Source organism: Miniopterus natalensis, chromosome X (assembly GCF_054644295.1).
Source record: "Miniopterus natalensis isolate mMinNat1 chromosome X, mMinNat1.hap1, whole genome shotgun sequence".
In the NCBI taxonomy this organism is placed as follows: domain Eukaryota; kingdom Metazoa; phylum Chordata; class Mammalia; order Chiroptera; family Miniopteridae; genus Miniopterus; species Miniopterus natalensis.
Window position 1 is genome coordinate 81,166,630 of NC_142103.1, and position 22,072 is coordinate 81,188,701.

The window sequence follows — 22,072 nt, forward strand, 5'->3', positions numbered from 1 at the left end:
AAATTTTATATTTCAAAATAAAGAGACATGCACAATATAAATTCAAACTGTTAAGAGCTTTGTGTCACAGTTCCTGTAATATGTCGTAGCCTCCATTTTTGTGGGGTTGGGGGTCAGCTCCACCTCCGGGGGTATTCGTGAGTTGTCAAGGTCAGAAGCAGCGCAGGAAGTGGTTTCCTTCCCCTACAAGGCTTTGTTTCATCTCAGAGTGCCTTGTTTTCACCCAGCAATATGATTTGCTCTCAGCCTCTCCCTGGGACACAGTATGTGGGTTCATGGTTTTGAAAGAATTAAAGGAGAAAAGTGGTTTTAGCATTATATTTGCAAAGATGAGGCAGTTCTTTGGATTTTAGCCTGTGCTTTGCCAGGAAGCTCGGAGGACCTAAGGAGGAACTCATGACTTATTAAACTCTGTATAAAACACAAATTCTGGGAAATAACAAACGTGTGTCAGTAACAAAAACGTCTGGAAAAATAACTGCCAATTCAGAAAATGTTATTGGCTTCATAAAGTAGTGGTAGAGATCTATAGACAGTTTAAGTTAAATTGCAAAGGCCAGAAAGGATTAGTTTGAGAGTTGGGGGAGATTATGAAATGACTATTACCCTAATGATTTGAAAAGTTCATTTTTATTAAAGTATTAATCACTTATATGGCTTTAAGCATGACTATCCTAGGCAACAAAGGGTTAGATTTCTTAGCTGGGTGGGCATACTACGAATTGGATCCTGTAAGAGAGCACTGCATTAAGAGTAGAGGTATTGTCATCTTCTGGATATTTTCTCGAATTGTTTTGCCAACTAAATTATAAATGTAGAGTGATAGGAAATTATCAGCTAAGAGTACCTCCTTTTCTCTTACCAGGTTAATTAGAAACCTACCTGCTCTGAAGTGTACTCAATAGACAGTCGCCTTTTATTGAAATATAATACTCAAGTTACAAAATACATTTTATAAGACAAATCTAAAAATATATTAATTTCTATTCATATATAAAATAGTGAAGGGGAAAATCCTTCAAAATTTTAATAAAAATCTTGATATAAGGTTATGATTCATTTCAGAACTTTAAGAACAGGTTTTTATTACTGCATGGGAATTTTAATTTCAGAATCATGTATGTGGTAGCAGCCTAGAAGGCGGCCCCAGTGATGCCTGCCTCCTGCTATTTCCACCCTTGTATTGTCCTCCCACAGTGCACCATGTGACCAATAGAACACAGGTGAAGTAATGGTATATCACTTCCCAGATTAAGCTATAAAAAACTATAGCTTCCATCTTGGGCTTTCTCTCTCTCGAAACACCTGCTGTGGGGGAAGTTATGTTGTAAGCAGCCCTATGGCCCATCTGACGGGGAACTGAAGCCTCCTGCAAATTACGAGTTTGGAAGTGGGATTCTCTAGGCCCAGGCAAGTCTTCAGAGACTGCAGCCCCAGTGGACAGCTAAGAGACACTTAGCCAGCAGCAAGCACCCAGCTAGCCACTCCCATTCCTGACCCTCAGAAATTGTGTGAGATAATATTTGTTGTGTTTTTAAATTATTTGTTGTTCAAAGCTAAGTTTGGGGATGATTTGTTATACAGCAATAGATAATACACTATAGTTTTCCAGTGTTTGTCCCCCGCACCCCCACGTAGAATGTGAAATGCAGAAACTGCCTACAAAGAGGACTTCTGCTTAGATGTCACAGAAGATAAAGGGGAATCTTCCAGAGTTCCACCAATGTGCCTGTCTTATCCAAAACCTGATAATTTCAGAAACTTTCAGACAGTTGTTTTCTTACATATTCTTAAAGGATTTTTATTTATTGATTTTTAGAGAGAGAGAAACATCGATTTGTTATTCCACTTATTTATGCATTCATTGGTTGATTCTCGTATGTGCCCTGACCGGAGATGGAACCCAATACCTTGGTGTATCAGGTTGACATTCTAACCAACTGAGCTACTAGGCCAAGGCTCAGATAGTTTTCAATTTCTTTGCATTTGAAATATTTAACAAAAGCAGGGTTTAAGTAGTCTTAAACACATATATTGGGATTCCCCAGCAGACCACCCTGGAACTTCCTGCATCCTCCAGAGATAGGGAGAGATTTTTGGGTCAAATTCTAAAGGGCAGCCTCTGTGGCAGAATGGCCTCACACAGCCCCACCGTTCTCTTTCTCCCTCCTCCTCTGCTCCTTGGTTTAAGAAAAATCCATAGCACCCGTGAGATTCCTGCGGGGATACTCCGGACTAACACTGTTGACCACAGACCCTCACTCCTAGCCATAGCTAGTGTTCAACACAGGCAGATAGGTTAACCAGTTTTACAAACTGCCATTTCCCCCATTTTTAGGCATGTGGAAAAGAGGAAAGGGTTATGATTTTGTCATTTTTATTTTCTAGTTACCTAGAGTCCAGGGTTGAGAACAACTAACCTCAGAGTTCCCTATTCTGTTTCCATGGAAGATTCTATAATTGCTCTCAGTCACCAAGAGATTCTAGATTCTCTTAATAAGTACTCCTTAAAAGTCTAAACTGGATTTCACTAATTTCCTTTAAACTCACTTCCAAGTATTTCCATCAATAGAAATAGCTCCCGGACTTTTTTTGGTGTAAGGAGATTTGTGGCTCTACCTACTCTAAAGTCATGTGTGCTAAGCATCCTTATTAGGCCTGGACACCCAAAACAAGTAACAAAATCATGTTCCCAAGAGAGCTTTAAGAAAATTAGAAAAGCAATTAGATAATTTGAAACATCTTTCATTCAAACAGTCTGTCTTCCCCATATAAAACTAACCTTCGAGTTGCAGGTCCCATGAAGAAAAGACCAACCAATCTACCCTCCTCACCTTCTACAAAACATTTTATATCCAGATGAAGAAAGAGGTGACACTCGGCTTCAGTTCTGTTCTATTTTTTTTAACCAAACTGTAGGTTTAAATGAGATTTGCACTGTTTTAGAGTAAAAGCCGAACTTTCCATTAGTCTTTAGGAAGAATAATAGTTCAGTGCTTGCAACATGCAAAGATTCGACAGGGCCATCTCAGCCATCAAGAATCTCATTTCAGGCCTGCTGGGAATGGCTCAGTGGTTGAGGGTCGACCTAGGATCCAGGCGTTCGGGTTCAATTCCCGGTCAGGGCACATGCCCGGGTTGTGGGTTCGATCCCCAGTCAGGGGCGAGCAGGAGGCAGCTGATCAATGACTCTCATCATTGATGTTTCTCTCTCTCTCTCCCTCTCCTTTCCTCTCTCTGAAATCAATAAAGATATATTTAAAAAAAAAAAAAAATCTCATTTCAGCCCGACCAGGCTGGCTCAGCAGTTGAGCATCGACCTAGGATCTAGGAGATCGCAGTTGGATTCCTAGTCAGGGCGCATGCCCGGGTTGTGGGCTGGATCCCCAGTCGGGGGCGTGCAGGAGGCAGCCGATCAATGATTCTCATCATTGATGTTTCTCTCTCTCTCTGAAATTAATACAGATATATTAAAAAATAATAATAATAAATTTTTTTTAAAAGACTCTCACTTCAAGGACTGCAGATTGGGGTCGCACGCGCACGCTGTGGTGTCGGTGGTGGTGGCAGCGGCAGTGGCGGCAACAGCGGTCTGCCCGCCACCATAATTGTAGCCCAGGTAGCGGGCGGCCTTCATGCTCTGCGCCGTCAAGTTGGCGCCCTGACAGGCCATCAGCAACAGGTTTCGAGGCTGTACGCGGTAAGCGAAGCACATGAAGGCCAATGAGTAGAAGATGAGCGCTGTTGTCATGCGGCTGCTGATGATTTCCGGAGACGCCTTCATGTCCCTAAAGGCAGCCAGCGGTAGGCCCCAGTTGGCCAGGGGACCCCAAAAGTGTGTGCTGGTCACAGAATCCCGGAACTCCTTGGTCTTCACGTGGTCTCATGCTTTCCGCCACAGTGTGGCCATCGCCGCCATGACCACCGAGTTGCGGGAGCCCCAACGGATCAACTGCCAGCTCACAATGACTTGCGGCGTGGAGACCGCAAGCCGCAGCCTACCCGGATGTGCCTTCCGCCCATGGCCTCGCGCCTTGGCCTGACTGCGCCTTTGGGGGCGGGATTGTGTTCTCACTTCCGGGCCTTCAGTGACTGCCGTAAAGTGAGGCAGACGGCACGTCCCGCTGTCTTGCGGGCCTTACTGGGCAGGAGCACGGCTTCGCCCGTGTGCCTTAACGCGACTGCCGTAAAGTGCGTCCGTCCGGCAGCACGTGCTGCTCTGCTTTTGGCGTGTGCCTTTGGGACCCAGAGCACAGCAGGGTCCTTGTGCCTGCCGTCGCGTGAGTACCTGAATGTGCGTGTGTGCCTGCCTGTCTGTGTGTGTGCCCCTCTAGCAGAGGTGGAACTGCAGCCTCATCGTTTGCACCCATCGTGCTGCGGCCACCTTAAAACTCTTAAAGCTCCACCTACCACCCAGGAAGGTGAGGGTTCGGCCGCCTGCTTTTCCTCGGCTTATACGGAGGGAAACTTTGCTTGTTCTGTTCAGTTTGTGGACAGTGTTGATTAGATGCTGATACAAAATTCTTCAACCGGGTAAAGAATTTTAGTCCTTACACAATTTGCCGGAGTGTTACTTGCAGACATAGTTACAGGTCACCCCTCAATATTCCAGCTTCTGGCTAACAAGGACATTCTCCTAACTTAACCACAATACAGTAATCCAGTCAGATACTTGACATTTAGTATAGTACTGTGATCTAATATGCAGTGCATATTTAAGTTTTACAGCTGTTTTTTTTTCTTTCTTGTTGGAGTGGGGGAGATCTAGGATGCAGTCAAGATTCACATTTAGTTATCTCTTTTAGATTAATCTTCCTTAATCTTTTTTTTTAATATGTCTGTATTGATTTCAGAGAGAGGAAGGGAGAGGGAGAGAGAGAGATAGAAACATCAATGATGAGAGAGTCATTGATCAGCTGCCTCTTGCATGCCCCCCCACTGGGGATCGAGCCTGCAACCTGGGAATTCCTTAATCTTGAGCAGGTCTGCAGTGTTCTTTGTCTTTAATGACATTGTAATTTTATTTATTTTTTATTGATTTGAGAGAGAGAGAGACAAACATGCATCACATGATGTCACTTGTTTCCATCATTGGCAATACTAAGTTTGATCATTTGGTTAAGGAGTTGTCTGCCAGGTTCCTTCATTGTAAAGGCACCTTTCCCCTTCTGTAATCAACACATTATTCAGGGGGAGCCTGTTTGAGAGTATTTGGATCTTCTATTCTGCAACAGTTAATATCTGTGTATAAAAATTCATTTATTAATTGATTTTTAGAGAGAGAAACATCTATTTTGTTGTTCCACTTAATTTATGCATTCATTGGTTGATTCTTTATATGTTCCCTGACCAGGGATTGAACCCACAACCTTGGCACATCAGGATGACACTCTAACCAACTGAGCTACCCGGCCAGGGCCCACTGATGAAAATTCTTAATGACAAAACTGATTATTATCCTCCCAGTGTTTTTTACCTTTTCCAATAAAAGTAATACTTGTTGAAAAGTAATTGAATGTACATTGAAATATTAACACTTTAAGTAGTGATTTCTAAACAAGCCCATTGTACCTCTAAAAGTTATTACATTCATTATGTTCATTTACATCCCAAATATTTCACATATATAGTTTAAATATATATAGTATAGCCATTGCTCAAAAGGAAAGCAGCATAATTTTTAGATAACCGTTTTAAAATGCTAGGCTTCCAAACATGGATAACTGGTATAAATCAGTTCATTATAAGTTTGAATAAATAAATCAACAAGCATGAATTGAATGACATTTTAGGCCTACACTGGCAGATGCTCCAATGTCCTAAAAGATCCTCTCACTTAGGTTATTACTTGCTTTCAATTGCCTATTGCTGCATAACAAGTCACCCCAAAACTTAGTAGCTTAGAACAACAACAGTCCTTTATTTTACTCACAAATTTGCAACTTGGGCTGGACTCAATGGGGATAGCTCATCTGCTCCATGGACTGCCAGCTGGGGCCGCTCAGCTTAAGGCTGGAAGATTCACTTTCAAAGTGGCTCACTACATGGCTGGCAAGTTGATAATGGTTGTTGGCTGGGAGCTCAGCTGGGACCATTAGGGGGGGCAGGTCTCAGTTCCTCTCCACAAGCTACTTGTGCTTCCTCACAGTGTTTTGGCTAAGCTCCAAGAACAAGCGAAATGAGAATCAAAAAGAAGCTATGTGGTAGGCAGAATTCTAAGATGATCCCCAGTGACTTTCTGAGAGCTAAGTTTAGCCAACACCTTCATTTTGGCCTCACGAGACCCTGAGCACAGGATCCAGACATGCTGTGCCCAGAATTCTGACCTACAGACTGAGCTAATAAATGGATATTATTTTAAGCCACTAAGTTTGTGGTAATCTGTTGCACAGCAATAGAAAACTAATAAAAGCTCTGTTGGCTTTTATGATCTAACCTCAGGTCACATAACATCACTTTCTCCAGTCACGAGCCTACCCAAATTCAATGAGAGGGGGACATAGACCCACCTCTCAAAAGCAGGAGTGTCAAAGTCACACTTTAAGAAGAGCATGTGGGCCTGGCCAGGCGTGGCTCAGTGGTTGAGCATTAACCTAGGATTTGTGGTCAGGACACATGCCCTGGTTGCGGGCTGGATCCCCAGTAGGGGACGTACAGGAGGCAGCCGATCATTGACTCTTTCATCATTGATGTTTCTATCTCTCTCTCCCTCTCCCTTTCTCTGAAATCAAAAAGATAAATACACACACACACATGTATAAAGAGCATGTGGAATGGAAAATATTGTGGCCACCATGGCAAATACAGTTTACCATATTACTTAACTTGAAATCACATAATTATAGAACATTGGAGTTGAAAGGATCTTACAGATTATCTGTCAACTGGGGATAATAGTGATATCTACCTCCCAGCATTATTGTGAGGCTTTAATGCATTAATCTTTGTTCAGTGCTGAGTATTGGGCCTGGTATATAATTAGTGCTCAGTGAATTTCAGCTATTATCATCATCCAGCCTAACCGCCTCATTTTATAAATAAGGCATGTAGCCTTCAGAGATCATGTTATTGCCCTGGCTGTTTTTGCTCAGTGGTTAGACCATCAGCCTGCGGACTGAAGGGTCCCGGGTTTGATTGTGGCCAAGGGCACGCACCTTGGTTGCAGCCTCGATCCCTGCCCTTGGTCAGGGCTCATGCAGGAGGCAGCCAGTCGATGTGTCTCTCTTACATCGACCTCTCTCTCTCTCTCTGTCTCTCCCTCTCTCCCTCTCTCCCTCTCTCCCTCTCTCCCTCTCTCTCCCTCACTCTCCCTCTCTCTCCCTCCTCCCCCTCTGTGAAAAGCAATGCAAAAAATATCCTCAGGTGAGGGTTAAAAAAGAAAAAAGAAAAAGAAATGTTATTTGCCACAGCGAATTCATGGTAGACCAAGGATTAAGGTTTCTTATTTCTAAATCAGCCCTCTGCACAAATCACTTTAACATCTGATGTGTTTCTGTCCTTCCGATTATGTTGTAACTTCCCTTAAGCCAGGGAAAGTATCACCAAATGAAATATTCCTTCTCCCCACTAGCTTTCCTAATGTGCTGACTGGATGTGGCCCAAATTTAACAAGACAAGATCTGCCTGTTCAGAGGGGCATTTTACAGCTAGAGAATTGGAGATACAGACAATGTGTAAGTGACTTTCGTGGTAAATTCCAGACTGGTAGATGCCTGCTGTATAGTCTTTCTGTAAGGTTTGTGTCTGGTAGATATTCGTTAGATGGTACTGTAACAATAAATGGCTCAAACAGAGGGTAAGACATTGTAAAAGAGCCTGACCAGAACTTGAAGGGAGACTTGAGAAAGATACAGGGTGAGAAATGAGCCTGGCTGGTGTGGCTCAGTGGTTGAGCGTCAACTCATGAACCAAGAGGTCCCTGGGTTTGATTCCCTGTCAGGGCACATGCCCGGGTTGCAGGCTTGATCCCCAGTAGGGGGCGTGCAGGAGGTAGCCAATTGATGATGTTTCTCTCTCATCCATGTTTCTCTCTCTCTATCCCTCTATTAAAATTCAATTAAAAAAATTTTTTTTTCCATAAAGAAACGATCAATTCTATGGCTGAAGCAAAGATAGTAATAAAACAGTTTGGGAATTAGAAAACATCAGTAGTTCTGTCCTGTGACTACCCTTCCTCGCAGGTAAATCAGTCCCGTATATTTCACCGTGTTTTAACAGATGAGACTAAACAGCTAAAGGTTTATCATTACTTTAATATTTCTTTTAATATTATTGGAAGTGACGTTTCTACTCTCGGTGCCACCTCTCCAACATAAAGCTGTCAGGGCCTACTGTGTGACTCACCCCAGAAACACTACCATGAACGTAGTGGGCAAGTTCATTGTCATCTTTCAAAGGAAAAGGATGGGAGACGACAAGCAAATGCAAAGATAGATCCCAGTCTATTGAAAATGTGCCACACACACTTTCTTCTAACCAAGATTCCAGGTCACAGGTCCTATAAAATCCTGCTTGATGTTAACGACCCTGAACCGATGTGACTTCTTCATTGAGTTTCAATACAATGGACCATAGAGAGTACATGTTTTTGTTTTAATTGTTCTTTGCAACTTTTTATGTTGAAATAATTTCAAACTCACAGAAAAGTGAAAATAGTTTAAAACAAGAACAACGAAAAAAGTGTCAAAAGAACTTCCATAAATCCTTCACCCAGGTTTACCAACTGTTAACGTTTTGTCACATTGACTTTACTTTTTTCTCTACCCTAAGGTATTTCTTAAGAACTTCAGTATTTCCTAAGCATATGGACATTTATGGACTTTCTTTTACATTACTACAATACACCCATCAAAATCAAGACCTTTAACTTTGATGTAATACCATAGTCTACAATCCTTATTCAAATTTTGCCAATTGTCCCAATAATGTCTTGTATAATAATTTTGTTTTTCTAGTCCAGGATCCAGACCAGGATCGCACATTGCATTTAACTGTGACGTCTCTTTAGTCTCTTAATCTACAACAGTTCCTTTGCCTGCCTTGGGCAGTCATGACATTGACATTTTAGAAGAGTACAGGCCGGCTATTTAATAGAATGGCCCTCAATTTGGGTTTGTTTGATGTTTCCTTGTGACTCTCTTCAGGATGTTCATTTTGGGCAGGAACCCCGCAGAACTGATTCTCTGTCCACAGTGCCATCAGCACATTAGGAGGCACGTGATGCCATGTGTCTGGTTACTAGGGCTGTTAAAATAGTGTTCGCCAGGTTTCTCCACTGTAAAATCAGTATTTCTCCCTTTGTATTTAATAAGTAATTTGTGGGGAGGTACTTCGAGACTATGTAAATACTCATTTCCTCGTCTAATATTTAACCTACTAGATTTAGCATGTATTGATGATTCTTGCCTGAACCAAGTCTTACTCTAATGATGGCATTTATTTATTTATTTATTTATTTATTCGGTTTTTACTTTATTAAAAAAATGTTTTTTAAATTAGTTTTCAATTACAGTTTACATTCAATATTATTTTGTATTAGTTTCAGGTGTGCAGCATAGTGGTTAGACAATCATATACTTTACAAAGTGTTGCCCCCAATATTTTCAGTAACCCCCTGGCACCGTACACAGTTATTACAATATTATTGACTATATTCCCTAGCCAGCATTTTATTTTTTAAATGATTTTCTGTCTTGTGGTTTAAAAGTCAGACGTGTATTTCATTAAAGTTGCCCTGCAATGCTGGCCAACATTTACAAAGCATAAGACTTCCTGAATTATGGCTGTGAAAACTGAACATTTAGGATTTAGGTATTTTATGAATTTTTTGCCACATCCTATGCTGATTTCCTTGGAATATTTGCTCTTAAATTCTACCAAAGGGAATAAATAGCATAGTGCCTCAAGAGAAGCTGGATGAATAAAACAATAGGCGGATATATTGGCTCTGCTATTTTCAGTTACTGCTGAAAGTAATTTTAGAGCCATCTGTGGCTCCGATTCTAATCTTCTGCCTTCTTACGCTGTTTTTTTCCCTCATGTGAATATAATGGCTGAGGGCTGCGTAGTTATCCAGCATCTTCCAGTAGCTACCAGAATGTCAGTTAAATGTGTTGCACCTCAGTTTCTCTAGCAATAAAATGCCCCTTGTGTTGTAGTCTGGTCTGGGTCCCTCAGTGCAATCAGGTGGCAGGAAGGGATTGTTTGGGTCCAGCCCCCAGTGACCTGCTGCTTCTGCCTTATTCAGTGTCCCCAGATCAGGTCAATGGTGAAACGAGCAGAAGGCTGCAAAGCCTTCCTCCACCTACTCTCCCACCGGGACCTCATTTAGAGGGGGTCCTGTCATAGGAAATAGGTCAGTGCCTACTCCACATACTTAGGTTTTGTACCAGAAATAGAAAACCTTTTTTTTTTTTTTAACCTTTTAGTGAGAGGATCATCCAGTATTTTAAATCATAGAAAAATATATAAAAAAGTAGAACTTAATCTTTTTAAAACTTTATTTTGAAACTATTTCACAGTTGAAAAAAGGCTGCAAGAATTCAGAGAACTCGCATATATCCTTTACTCAGATTCCCCAATGTCAGGGCTCTGTCAGGGAAGCAGGGCCACTGTGAGTGAGAATTTGTCATAGGGAATTGGGGGAACAGAGCTGGGAGGGAGCTGGGGAGGTGGCGGTGTGTGAAAGGGGAGCTGGAGGGTGAGAAGAGTCACCAACAAGTCAATTTGAGGAGCCAGGCCCATTCAGCTGCCAGAGCGAGGCCCAGGGGAGGCTGGCAGAGAGGTGAGGGGTGGTGGCTGTTGCCTTGGAAATGCCAAGAGTCTGGGGATGGGCCAGGGGAGGGGGCACTAGACCAGCAGTTGGTCAGGAAGATTCGGTCAGTCAGGAAGACCTGGAATTTGACAGCACCTCTGCGTCTGTCTTCCCCTGCATTTCACACCAGCTATCATCTGAGAGTTGTTCCCCTTCCATATGCCAAATCTCTTACAGTAGTCCCCTGAGCCAGCTCTTACCTGAGACCTCGAGGGAAGGGGATTCTGGGAAACAAGATTCTGGCTCAGCCAGGCTGGCACAGTACAAACCACTGCAGTCCCTTTTAGACTTTGCCATGTTTGTTTTATCCTCTCTTTTGTTTAATCCTCACCTGAGGGTATTTTTTCCATTGCTTTTTAGAAAGAGTAGAAGGGAGAGAGGGAGGGGGGAAGAGAGAGAGAGAAAGAGAGAGAAACATCCATGTGAGAGAGACACATCGATTGGCTGCCTCCTGCACAAGCCTCGACAGGAGCCAGGGATCCAGCCTGCAACTGAGGTATGTGGCCTTGACTGGGAATTGAACCCGTGACCCTTCGGTGCATGGGCTGACACTCTCACCACTGAGCCACGCCAGCCAGGGCTGTTTTATTCTTTTTATAGATTTGTGTTTTTTATGTATATGTGTATGTCTATACACGCAATGTCTGTATGTGTATCTATATCTGTGTTATTGCAGGCACACCTTCTTTTATGGCACTTCACAGACAATGCATCTTTACAAATTGAAGGTAAGACCCTCCTCTAGCAAAAAGATTCCAACTCGCTGAAGGCTCAGGTGATGGTTAGCCTTTTTTAGCAATAACGTATTTTTTAATTAAGGTACATACATTGTCTTTATAGACATAATGGTATCGCACCCTCAATAGACTACAATATAGTGTAAGCATAACTTTTACATGTACTGGGAAACCAAAAAATTCGTGTTACTCTCTTTATTACAATACTCATTTTATTGCAATGCTCTGGAACTGAGCTCACAATATTTCCAAGGTGTGTGTATACACACACACATTACTATTTATTTTTTAAATATGTTTTTATTGATTGCAGGGAGAGGGGGAGAGAGATGAAAATGAAACATCAATAATGAGAGTCATTGATTGACTGCCTCCTGCACGCCCCCTACTGGAAATTGAGCCCGAAACCTGGGTTTGTGCCCAGACTGGCAATCAAACTGTGAACTCCTGGTTCATAGGTCAGTGCTGAACCACTGAGCCACAGTGGCCGGGCACATTACTATTTATTTTATTTGAACCATTTGAGAAGAGGTTGCAGACATTTTTCTACTTTACTCCTTAATACTTCAGTGCATATTTTCCTAAAACAAAGATATTCTCTCATGTAACCATATACAGTTATCAGTGATGTGACACTGTATATACTATATGTAATTATAGCCCATATTTCAGTTTTGTTAATTGTCCCAGTAATGCCCTTTATATTATTTTTTTTTCCTACAGTACAGGTTCCAGTCCAGTACGATTTCATAGTCCCCTTCCATCTGGAACAGTTTCTCAGCTTTCCTTTGTTTTTTCATGACAGTGACGTTTTTGAAGAGTACAAGCCAGTTATTTTCTACAGTGTTGCTCACGTGGAGCTTGCCTGGTGTTTCCTCACAATTAGATTCAGGTTATAGTCTCTTAGCCAAAATACCCTCAAAGTGATCTGTGTCCTCTGAGGATCATATCCAGAAGCACACGCCTGCCTTTTGTCCCCCTTTGGTCATGTATGTTTGGATCGCCTAGTTGAGGCGTTGTCCATTTTCTCCACTGGAGGGTTTCAATTCTGCCCGTTGCAGCTAATAAATGATCAGTAAGTACATACTTTAATAAGACTATGTAAATATCCTGCTCCTTATCACACTTTCTCTCCTGTAGATTTAGCATCATTGATGATTCATGTCCAGATCAGTATTTACTGTGATCGATGCAAAGTGACAGTTTTACAGTTCTACCAGTCCTTCCATATACAAGGTATCCCCAAAAATGTATACACACTTTAACAGCTGATAGCTCAATTTTGAAAATGAAATGTATTTTAATAAACACTGCCTTTATAATTATTCAGAAGTGTGTATATACATTTTGGGGGACGACCTTATATATGTCAGCATTGCTGTAAGGAAAAGCCTCCCTTCTCGCCCCCATTGATACACTTATCTGTTTATTATTAATGTGGTCTCATAGATTTCTATCTTATTCAGTGGGTTATAATCCTTTACTGTCCTCTTAATTTTGATGCTCCAGTTGACCTGTATTTGGACAGTAGGAGCCCCTTGAAGCTGTCTCCTCTGACCTTTCGGTATTAAACTACACAAAAAGATATACCCTGTAAGGGCCATTTCCTCCTCGATTTATTCTGTGCTGTCCACCTGCCTCCCCCAACACACATACACCTTATAGGCAGTTAACTTCATTGTTTTCTAATTCATCCTTCCTGTGTTTCCTTTTGCAAAAATAAAGAGATATATGCATTTTTACTTATTTCCCGTTTGTTACAAAAAATGAGAAGAGACTATTTATACTCTTTTTCACTTTATAATACATCCCGGAAACCACCCCATTTCACCTCATACAGGTCTTCCACAGTCTCTTCTTTTTTTTATAGCTAGATAATTTGCTAATCTGATAAGAAATGTTATCTCACTGGAGGTTTTTAATTACGGCTATAGCAAGGTGTAATTCACATACCATATAATTCACACATTTAAAGTATACAATTCAGTGGTTCTTAGTATTTTCACAGGGCTGTGGAATGATCACTACAATCAATTCTAGAACATTTCATCACCGCCAAAAGAAACCCTGTGCCCATTTGTAGTCATTCTTCATTCTTCCCTCTCTGAAGCCCCTGGCAACCTCTAAACTACGTACTGACACTAAGGAGTGCCTCTGCTGGACGTTTCATATCAATGAAGTCATACAGTGTAGCATTTTGTGTCTGGCTTCTTTCACTTAGCCTGTTTTCAAGGTTCATCCATGTTGTAGCATGTGTCAGTACTTCGTTCCCTTTGATGGTGGGATACTACTCTACTATGTGGATACACATTTTGTTTAGACATTTGGGTGGTTTCCATTTTTTGGCTATTATGAATAATGCTGCCATGAACATTCATGTACAAGTTTTTGTGTGGATGCATGTTTTCACTTCTCTTGGGTAGATATCTAGAAGCGGAATGGTTGGGTCATAGAGTAACGCTATGTTTAATCTTTTGAGGAACTGCCAGACTGTCTTCCAAAATGACTGCAACATTCTATATTCCCACCAGCAATGTAAGTGAATTTGATCATGTTTTAATATGTTTAAGGGCCATCTTAATATTTGGGGCGGGGGGGATTGTCTATTCAGGTCTTTGGCTCATTTCTAAGTAGGAATTTTGGACTTCTTTCAAATTTTGAAAATTCTTTATATATTAGAGATATTAGTACTTTATCTATGGTGTATGTTGCAGATATTTTCTCCTAGCTGTCATTTGTCTTTTGATATTTTTATGGTGCTTTTAGCATCATTACTCATAATAGTCCCACACCGTGAATGGATAGACAAAATGTGCTATATCCATACAAGGAATACTATTCAACAATAAAAATGAGTGAACTATGGATACATGCTATGACATAAAGGTACCTCAAAAAAAACAGAATGCCCAGTAAAAGAAGCCATAACAAGAGACCACATACTGTACGATGTCATTTAAATAAAATGTCCAGAAAAGGCAAATCTGTAGAAACACAAAGTAGAGTAATGGTTGCCAGGAGCAAGGGATCAGGTGGGAAATGGGAGTAACAGTAAATGTGCATGAGGGATCTTATTGGGGTGATGAGAATGTTCTAAACTGATTTATAGTGATCTTGTGCAACTTGGTAAATTTACTAAAACATCATTGAAATAGATACGTTATATGATATCTAAAATATATTTCAATAAAATTATTTAAAATTAAAAATTTTTAGATGGCCAAATTTATTAGCCTTTTATTTTATTGCATCTGAATTTTGAGCCAAATTAGAAAAGCTGTTTCCTACACTTGGGCTATAAAATAATTCGCTCTATTTTTTTCTAGTACTTATATGGTATCTTTCTTTAAAATTTAGATCTCTCGCCCTGGCTGGGTAGCTCAGTTGGTTAGAGTGTTGTCCCAATATGCCAAGGTTGTGGATTCGATCTCCGTTCAGGGCACATACAGGAAGCAACCAGTGAATGCATAAATATGTGGAACAGCAAACTGATGTTTCTCTCTCTCTCCCCCTTTCCCTCCCCCTACCCTCTTTAAAATCAATAAATAAAGTTGTAGGGTTTTTTTAGTTTTATTATTATTAATATTATTCAAAATACTACAGGTATCCCCTTTTCTCCCCATTGATCCCTTCCACCCCCCCTCCCCAGTCCCTCACCACACTATTGTCTGTGTCCTTGGGTTATGCATGAATGCATATAAATTCTTCATTTAATCTCTCTACACCCACACCCACCTTCCCTCTCAGATTCGTCAGTCTGATCCATGCTTCCAAGTCACTGAATCTATTCTGTTCATCAGTTTATTCAGTTCTTTAGATTCCACATATGAGCGAGATCACGTGATATTTGTCTTTCTCTGCCTGGCTTATTTCGCTTAGCATAATACTCTCCAGGTCCCTCCATGCTGTCCCAACGGGTACGAGATCCTTCTTTTTTACAGCTGCATAGTATTTATTTTTATGTGTTCTGAGAGATGTTTTATCTAGTTTTATCTTTTCCAAGATGGGTCTCCTGTTGCTCCCACATTATTTATTAAAAAGTCCCCCTTTGGCATGGCTCAGTGGTTGAGCATGGACCCATGAACCTGGAGGTCACAGTTTGATTCCCGGTCAGGGCACATGCCCAGGTTATGGGCTCGATCCCCAGCAGGGGGCATGGAGGAGGCAGCTGATCCATGATTCTCATCATTGATGTTTTTCTCTCTCTCTCTCTCTCTCTCCCTCTCCCTTCCTCTCTCTGAAATAAAAAAAAAAAAGTTTAAAAAAAAATCCACCTTTGCTCTGGCCAGCGTGGTTAAGTGGTTAGATCGTCTACACACTGGAGGGTTGCAGGTTCAATCCCCGCCCCTGATTAGGGTGCGTGTCGGAGGCAACCAATCATTTGTCTCCATCACATTGCTGTTTCTCTCTCTCTCTCTCTCTCTCTCTCTCTCTCTCTCTCCCTCCCACCCTCCCCCTCTGCTCCTCCCTTCCACTCTTTCTAAAATCAATGGGATAAAATATCCTCACTCCTCAGGTGAGGATTAAAAAAAAAAAAAAAAAAAGTCCGCCTTTACCCAGTGAGTTGAGATGCCACCTTTATCATTTACTAAATTTCCGTATGGACTTCTGCGTGTCTCTGAATGTTCTATTGGGTTGTCTGCCTTTTAATGCACTAGTACCATACTGTTTTAATCAGAGAGGCCTTGTTTTCATATCTGGCAGGGCTAGTTCACCTATGTAACTTTCCCTTTTCAGTGTTTTCTTTGTTTTCAGTTTTGCACATGTAAACTTTAGGATCAACCTGTCTAGCTCCATAAAAACATCTTTATTTTCATTGGGATCACATTAAATTTCTTAATTAACCTAGGGAGAACAGACATTCTTATGATGTTGCTGTGGGTTGAATTTCATCCACCAAAAAGATAGGCTGAAGTTCTAACCCCTGATACCGCAGAATGGGACCTTATTTGGGAATAGGGTTGTTGCAGATGTAATTATGTAGTTAAGATGAGGTCATACTGGAATAGGGTGGGCCCTTAATCCAATATGACTGTTCTTATAAGAAGGAATTCTGCCTCAAGACTGTAACAGAAATACTGCCTGTGTGTGTGTGCGTGTGTGTGTGTATACATATGTATATTTCATATACTCTCTGGAGCACACTGACTGATATACATGTTGTTTTCCTATTCAAAAAGATGTCTTTTCATTTGTCAAGCCTCTTTTGGTGTGCTTTAAGAGTGTTTCAAAGTTGAAACGTGTTTTCTATATACATGATTTCTTAAATGGCAGCCAGGCTAGATATAAAATTCTTGGCTTGCATTTTCTTTCCTTGGGTTTCTTGAAAATGCTGTTCCACTCTAGCAATACTTTGTGTATTACTCTTGAGGTCTGATGCCAGGTAAATTTTTTCTTATATTAGTAATTTGACCTTTTGCGTGGAAGCCCTTAAGATCTTTTCTTTGTCTCTAAAGTCTAAAATTTTATTAAGATATACCTCAGAGTTGATAGAGTCAGGTCAGTTTCCCCAGGTATCCACATACCCTTTCAATATGTAGATTTTTCTTGTTTCTGGAAAGTTTTCATGGATTAGAGTTTTGAAAAATTAGCTCTCGTCCATTGTTGTTTCTCTTCAGGACTCAAATTATATCTTTGTTGGCATTTTCTTGTATATTTTCCATTTCAACCACTTTTTCTAACCCTTTTTACTTATTTACCTGCTTTTCATTTTCTTTTTCCCCCATCTTTGTGCGGCATCCTTTATTAAATTTTCATTTGGATCTATCTTCCCCTGGGTGCCTTGTAATTTATTCATTTGAGATGGTTGTCTTTTACTTTGACTTCAATTTCTTTTCCTGAGTTCAATCAACTCTCTTGCATTTATTTCTACCTGTCTATCCATTTCCATTCTTAGTTTTTACATTTCTGATTCTAGGATTTTTTTTTTAATATTGAAAAACATGTTTAAGTATATTTAATTCAGTTTGGATTTTTCATGGTTGGCTTTTATGGGGAGAATTTTCATTAGCTGATTTTTTCTGTTTTTCTTCTTAAAGTAGTTTTGCATTGAGTTAGTTTATGTTTTTTTCTACACTCAGGCATTTTGTGGACAGAGTTCTTAGCTCAATAGCATCTTCTTCTTTCTCTCAAAGAACAAATAGGGTTGTTGCCACACAAGGTGAGCCTGGGGTGGAGGGACAGGCAGGGGCTCCACTGAGGCACTATTTAAAGAACTAGCTTTAAAATTTTAATTTCAAATCCATGGTGGAACAGTATTTTTGTAAAATACAATGAACATGTAATTTTTTTTTAATCCTCCCCCGAGGATATTTTTCCATTGCTTTTCAGAGAGAGTGGAAGGGAGGGAGAGAGAGAGAGAAACATCGATGTGAGAGAGACACATCGATTGGTTGCCTCCCACACACACACCCCTAACCGGGGCCAGGGATTGAGCCTGCAACTGAGGTATGTGCCCTTGGCTGGAGTCGAACCTGGGACCCTTCAGTCCTTGGCCTGATGCTCTAACCACTGAGCCAAACTGGCTAGGGTGAAAATGTAATTTTTAAAATATATATATCTTTATTGATTTCAGAGAGAAGAGGGGAGAGGGAGAGATAGAAACATCAATGATGAGAGAGTCATTGATCAGCTGCCTCCTGCATGCCCCCGACTGGGGATGGAGCCCAAAACCCAGGCATGTGCCCTGACCAGGAATCAAACCAGCAACCTTTCAACGCACAGGACAATGCTCCACCAACTGAACCACACTGGCCAGGGAAAAACTGCATTTTAAATAAATATAATCAGAAGAAACAAGAAAAATTTCTAAAAACTGCATTCATTGAAAGTGAATATATAGACAATTAATAATCACTATTACATTCATAACTTTATCTTTCCACAATTGTAACTAAATAAAAAGTTATGAGTCAAAGCAATTCTCCCACACTAAATACCTGTATGCACACTTTGAACAAAACCCATGTATATTAATATTTTAAAAGTTTTAAATGTGACAAATAGCTTCATTGCTTGTTAACCTATCTATTGAAGTTGGATTGTTGACAGTGCCACATGTAGGGGATGATATATAGCTAAACTATTTCTATCTTTGGTCTTAACATTTATAGTAGAGAAACTAGTCTCACAGAGCTATGTTGACAGGAAAGGAAGAAGATATTTTAAAGTAATTCAGAAAGCTCAGGATATTCATTTTTAATTTTCATCTAAATTAAAAGCAAGCGATGATACATTCCCAAAATGTCTTCAAATGTTCATTCAGTTCTAACAATTTATGATGTAAAAGTTAGAGTTAAATATAAATTCTGGATTTGATCTACTTTTGGGTAACAGTTGGCAAACTAACCTTAGACTCTCTTCCACTATGGCATGGTTTGTTGTGCATGACTAGGACACAGCCTGTTCTATATGTGACTCACCGTGCAAGCTTTATAGCACCCAAACTGGTCTGTACCTTGTTCAATGAGATGAGTCTATTGATCATGCAACGTCAAATTGCTATAAAAATTTCTCAACACTGAGACCAGTTTCTGTTCTTCTCACATCCCACACTGGTAAGAGCCCAGACCTGCACCGGTCTGTGGGCTGCTTCGATCAGCCCACTTGGTCTACTGGCAAGTTACTGGAAGACTCCTTGGATCTTACTGGATAGCTGAAGGTAAAGGGAACATTGATGGAGTAATAGATAAAAAACTCACAAACACTGTTATCTTTTGAAGTGACAGGAACATCTTCCCCCTGATTGCTTCCTAAATGATACCACTTTTTCTTTCCTTACTTGTCCCGCCCATCTTTCTCCGCATCACATAAAGGTATCACATAGAGGTGGTTTACTTGAAAATTTAGTCCATAAATATTATGTGGTGCCAGAAAGTAAACAAGTGTTCAAAAAATAATGACATGTCAAAAGGACACAGGAGCCAGTGAAGGGGGCTCCTACTGGCCAAATCTGGGACAATTGAGCGGCAAAATAAATAGTAATAATGGATTATAACACAGAGACTAAAACAAATATCCATGAGTTCAGGTAATACAAATAGAGTAGATAAATTAATGGGAGAGGAGGGAAAGCTCTTCTTTACAGAATTCCAATTAATAAATATAGAAGGAATAATACATTGAGAAAATCATTATTTGGCAAACACTGCAGTAATAATTATTTCAGGCAAGAATCATCAACGGATGCTAAAATGAATGGCTGAAAGTAGGATGAAAAATGGGATATAAACAGAGTCTTAAAGTGTCTAAGTATAAAAGAAAAAATAGCTTGATTGGGGAGAAACCTGGCCTGTACCACCTTAGCCAGTTACTGTCACCAAAATGAGACACTGATCATATGCCTCCTGATAAGGATGAGCTGTGATGGGCACAGCACTTCTCTGGTATTCTTTCCAACAGTTCATAACCTGAATTTCATCCTGAGCAAATATCAAACCAACCCAAATTGAGGGACAGTCCATAAAATAACTGACATTCCTCTTCAAAAGCGAACTGGCCCACCATACTCTTGTTGGTGTCTATGACTTTTTGTCATATTGATTTTTTGCTTTCAGTTTATAAAATTTTCTTTAAAAGTGAGCTGTCTCAAAATAAAGGAGACTGAGGACATATGACAACTAAATGCAATGTGTGTTCCTGAATTGGACCTTGATTCAGTAAAAGGTCATTAGTAGGCCCATTAACATAATTTAACCAGTTTGTTACTAGTGTTTGCAACCAAGAAATTGGCTAGTGTATCCGTGGTACAATGACGGGTCCAAGCAGAGTTCCTTGAATTGAGTTCTGTTATTAGTTTATATTAAGCATTCATAAACCTTAAAACATGTTATTCCACCACATGCTAATTTTTGCAAACCTGGAGTATTTCCACCGCATTTATATACATTAAAAACTTTGATTCAGCCCGGCCGGGCGTGGCTCAGCGGTTGAGCATCGACCTAGGATCCAGGAGATCGCAGTTGGATTCCCGGTCAGGGCACAGGCCCCGATTGTGGGCTCGATCCCCAGAGGGGGGCGTTCAGGAGGCAGCCACTCAGTGACTCTCTCATCATTGATGCTTCTATCTCTCCCTCTCCCTTCCTCTCTCTGAAATCAATAAAGATACATTTTAAAAAACACCACACAACTTTGATTCAGAGAAATTAAGGGATTTGCCCTAGATTATTCAGCCAGTAAGTGAAGTGAGCTGAGTGCATTTTAATGACAGTGCCTACTAATGGCATTCTCCAACAACTCTGTTTTTTCCAAGAAACCATTGCATAGTCATTCTGTCACAAGAAGGCTAGAAAGACACTGCCTAAGGCTAAGGTTAGAAGGCTTGATGCCACCGCATGACTTACAGAATGGTCACTGGCCCCAGTTCCTATGTACTTTGGAAATTGTTGGTTTGACCATCCATTAAAAAGTAAGTCCATGGACCACGGCAGCCAAGGGGGAGGTGAGAGTGGGTAGAAGGGACGCGTCTGGGCAGCGCTCGGGATGGGCACCAATTCGCGCACCCAGCAGTTCCTGCCGACCTCACCGGCTGCGCCCTCTGCCCTCCTGCACCCTCAGCTCGCCTGTAAGCGTCCTAGCGTCGGTCCTCACTACGCCTGGCCTTTGGGATTGCTGCTCGTCACCCTCCTCCTCTTAGGGTTTGCCCGTGTCCTGAACTCCCAGCCCAGATCAGCTGCTGCGCGTGCCTGGAGAGCTCAGGATGCGAGTCTCCGGACAGCAGCGACAGTGGCTTTGGGCCGGGGGAAGACGCAGCATACCTGGATGGGGTGCCCCTGCCCGACTTGGAGCTCCTCAGAGTCCCCGCGCATGAGCACCCGTGTGCCAGCCTGCTGCAGCTGCTGCAGGAGAGCCTGGCCCCGGCGCGCCTGCTGACGCCTGGCCAGCTGGTGAGCCAGGTGGGCACAGTACTGCTGTGCCTGGCCTCCAGCGAGCCGTGCGGCCTGCGGGGGGCGCTGCTGGACATCGACGGAGAACAGGGCAAGAGGTGCCACAGCGTTGGCCAGCTGGCCCTCGACCCCATCTTGGTGCCCACCTTCCAGCTGACCCTCGTGCTGCACCTGGGCCCACGCCTCTCGCCCAAGATCCAGGGGCTGTTTAGCTCTCCCAACCCCCCTCAGCCAGTTCCTGATGCCGACTGAGCACCAGCTTCCGAGTCATCAAGAGGCTGTACAGCTCCGAGCAGCTGCGCATCAAGTGTTTAACTTAGGCGTGTGTGTGTGTGTGTGTGTGTGTGTGCAGGTGGCGTGTGCCCCTCAGTACTGTAGCATGAAACAAAGGTTTAGGGGCCAACCGGGCTTCTGGCTGGATGTGTATGCAGCATGTGCCTTATTTTTTTTGTTACTGACAGATAAGACGACAGTGGTGTGACAGGAGAGCTGCTGGGCTGCACTGGCCTCTGCACCGTAGCCGGCCCTGGTGAGAAGGGTAAGTCATTGAGATGTTTGGTGTATCTCATGATCTGAAGGGGCCGAATGTGCGTGTTCTTTGTTTTTGCATCTTTTTTTGATCAGAGCTTCACTATTGA

General features: G+C 41.7%; 1 protein-coding gene and 1 pseudogene across 1 annotated transcript; one reads left to right on the plus strand and one right to left on the minus strand.

Moving 5' to 3' along the window:
* Positions 1-3,508: 3,508 nt before the first annotated feature.
* On the minus strand, positions 3,509-11,110 carry MPC1L (mitochondrial pyruvate carrier 1 like). The gene is given in 2 exon segments (XM_087813393.1): positions 3,509-4,137; positions 11,014-11,110. Coding segments are annotated over 2 exon segments (726 nt in total).
* Positions 11,111-19,535: 8,425 nt separating this feature from the next.
* On the plus strand, positions 19,536-21,754 carry LOC107524968 (DNA damage-inducible transcript 4 protein pseudogene; annotated as a pseudogene).
* Positions 21,755-22,072: the final 318 nt, after the last annotated feature.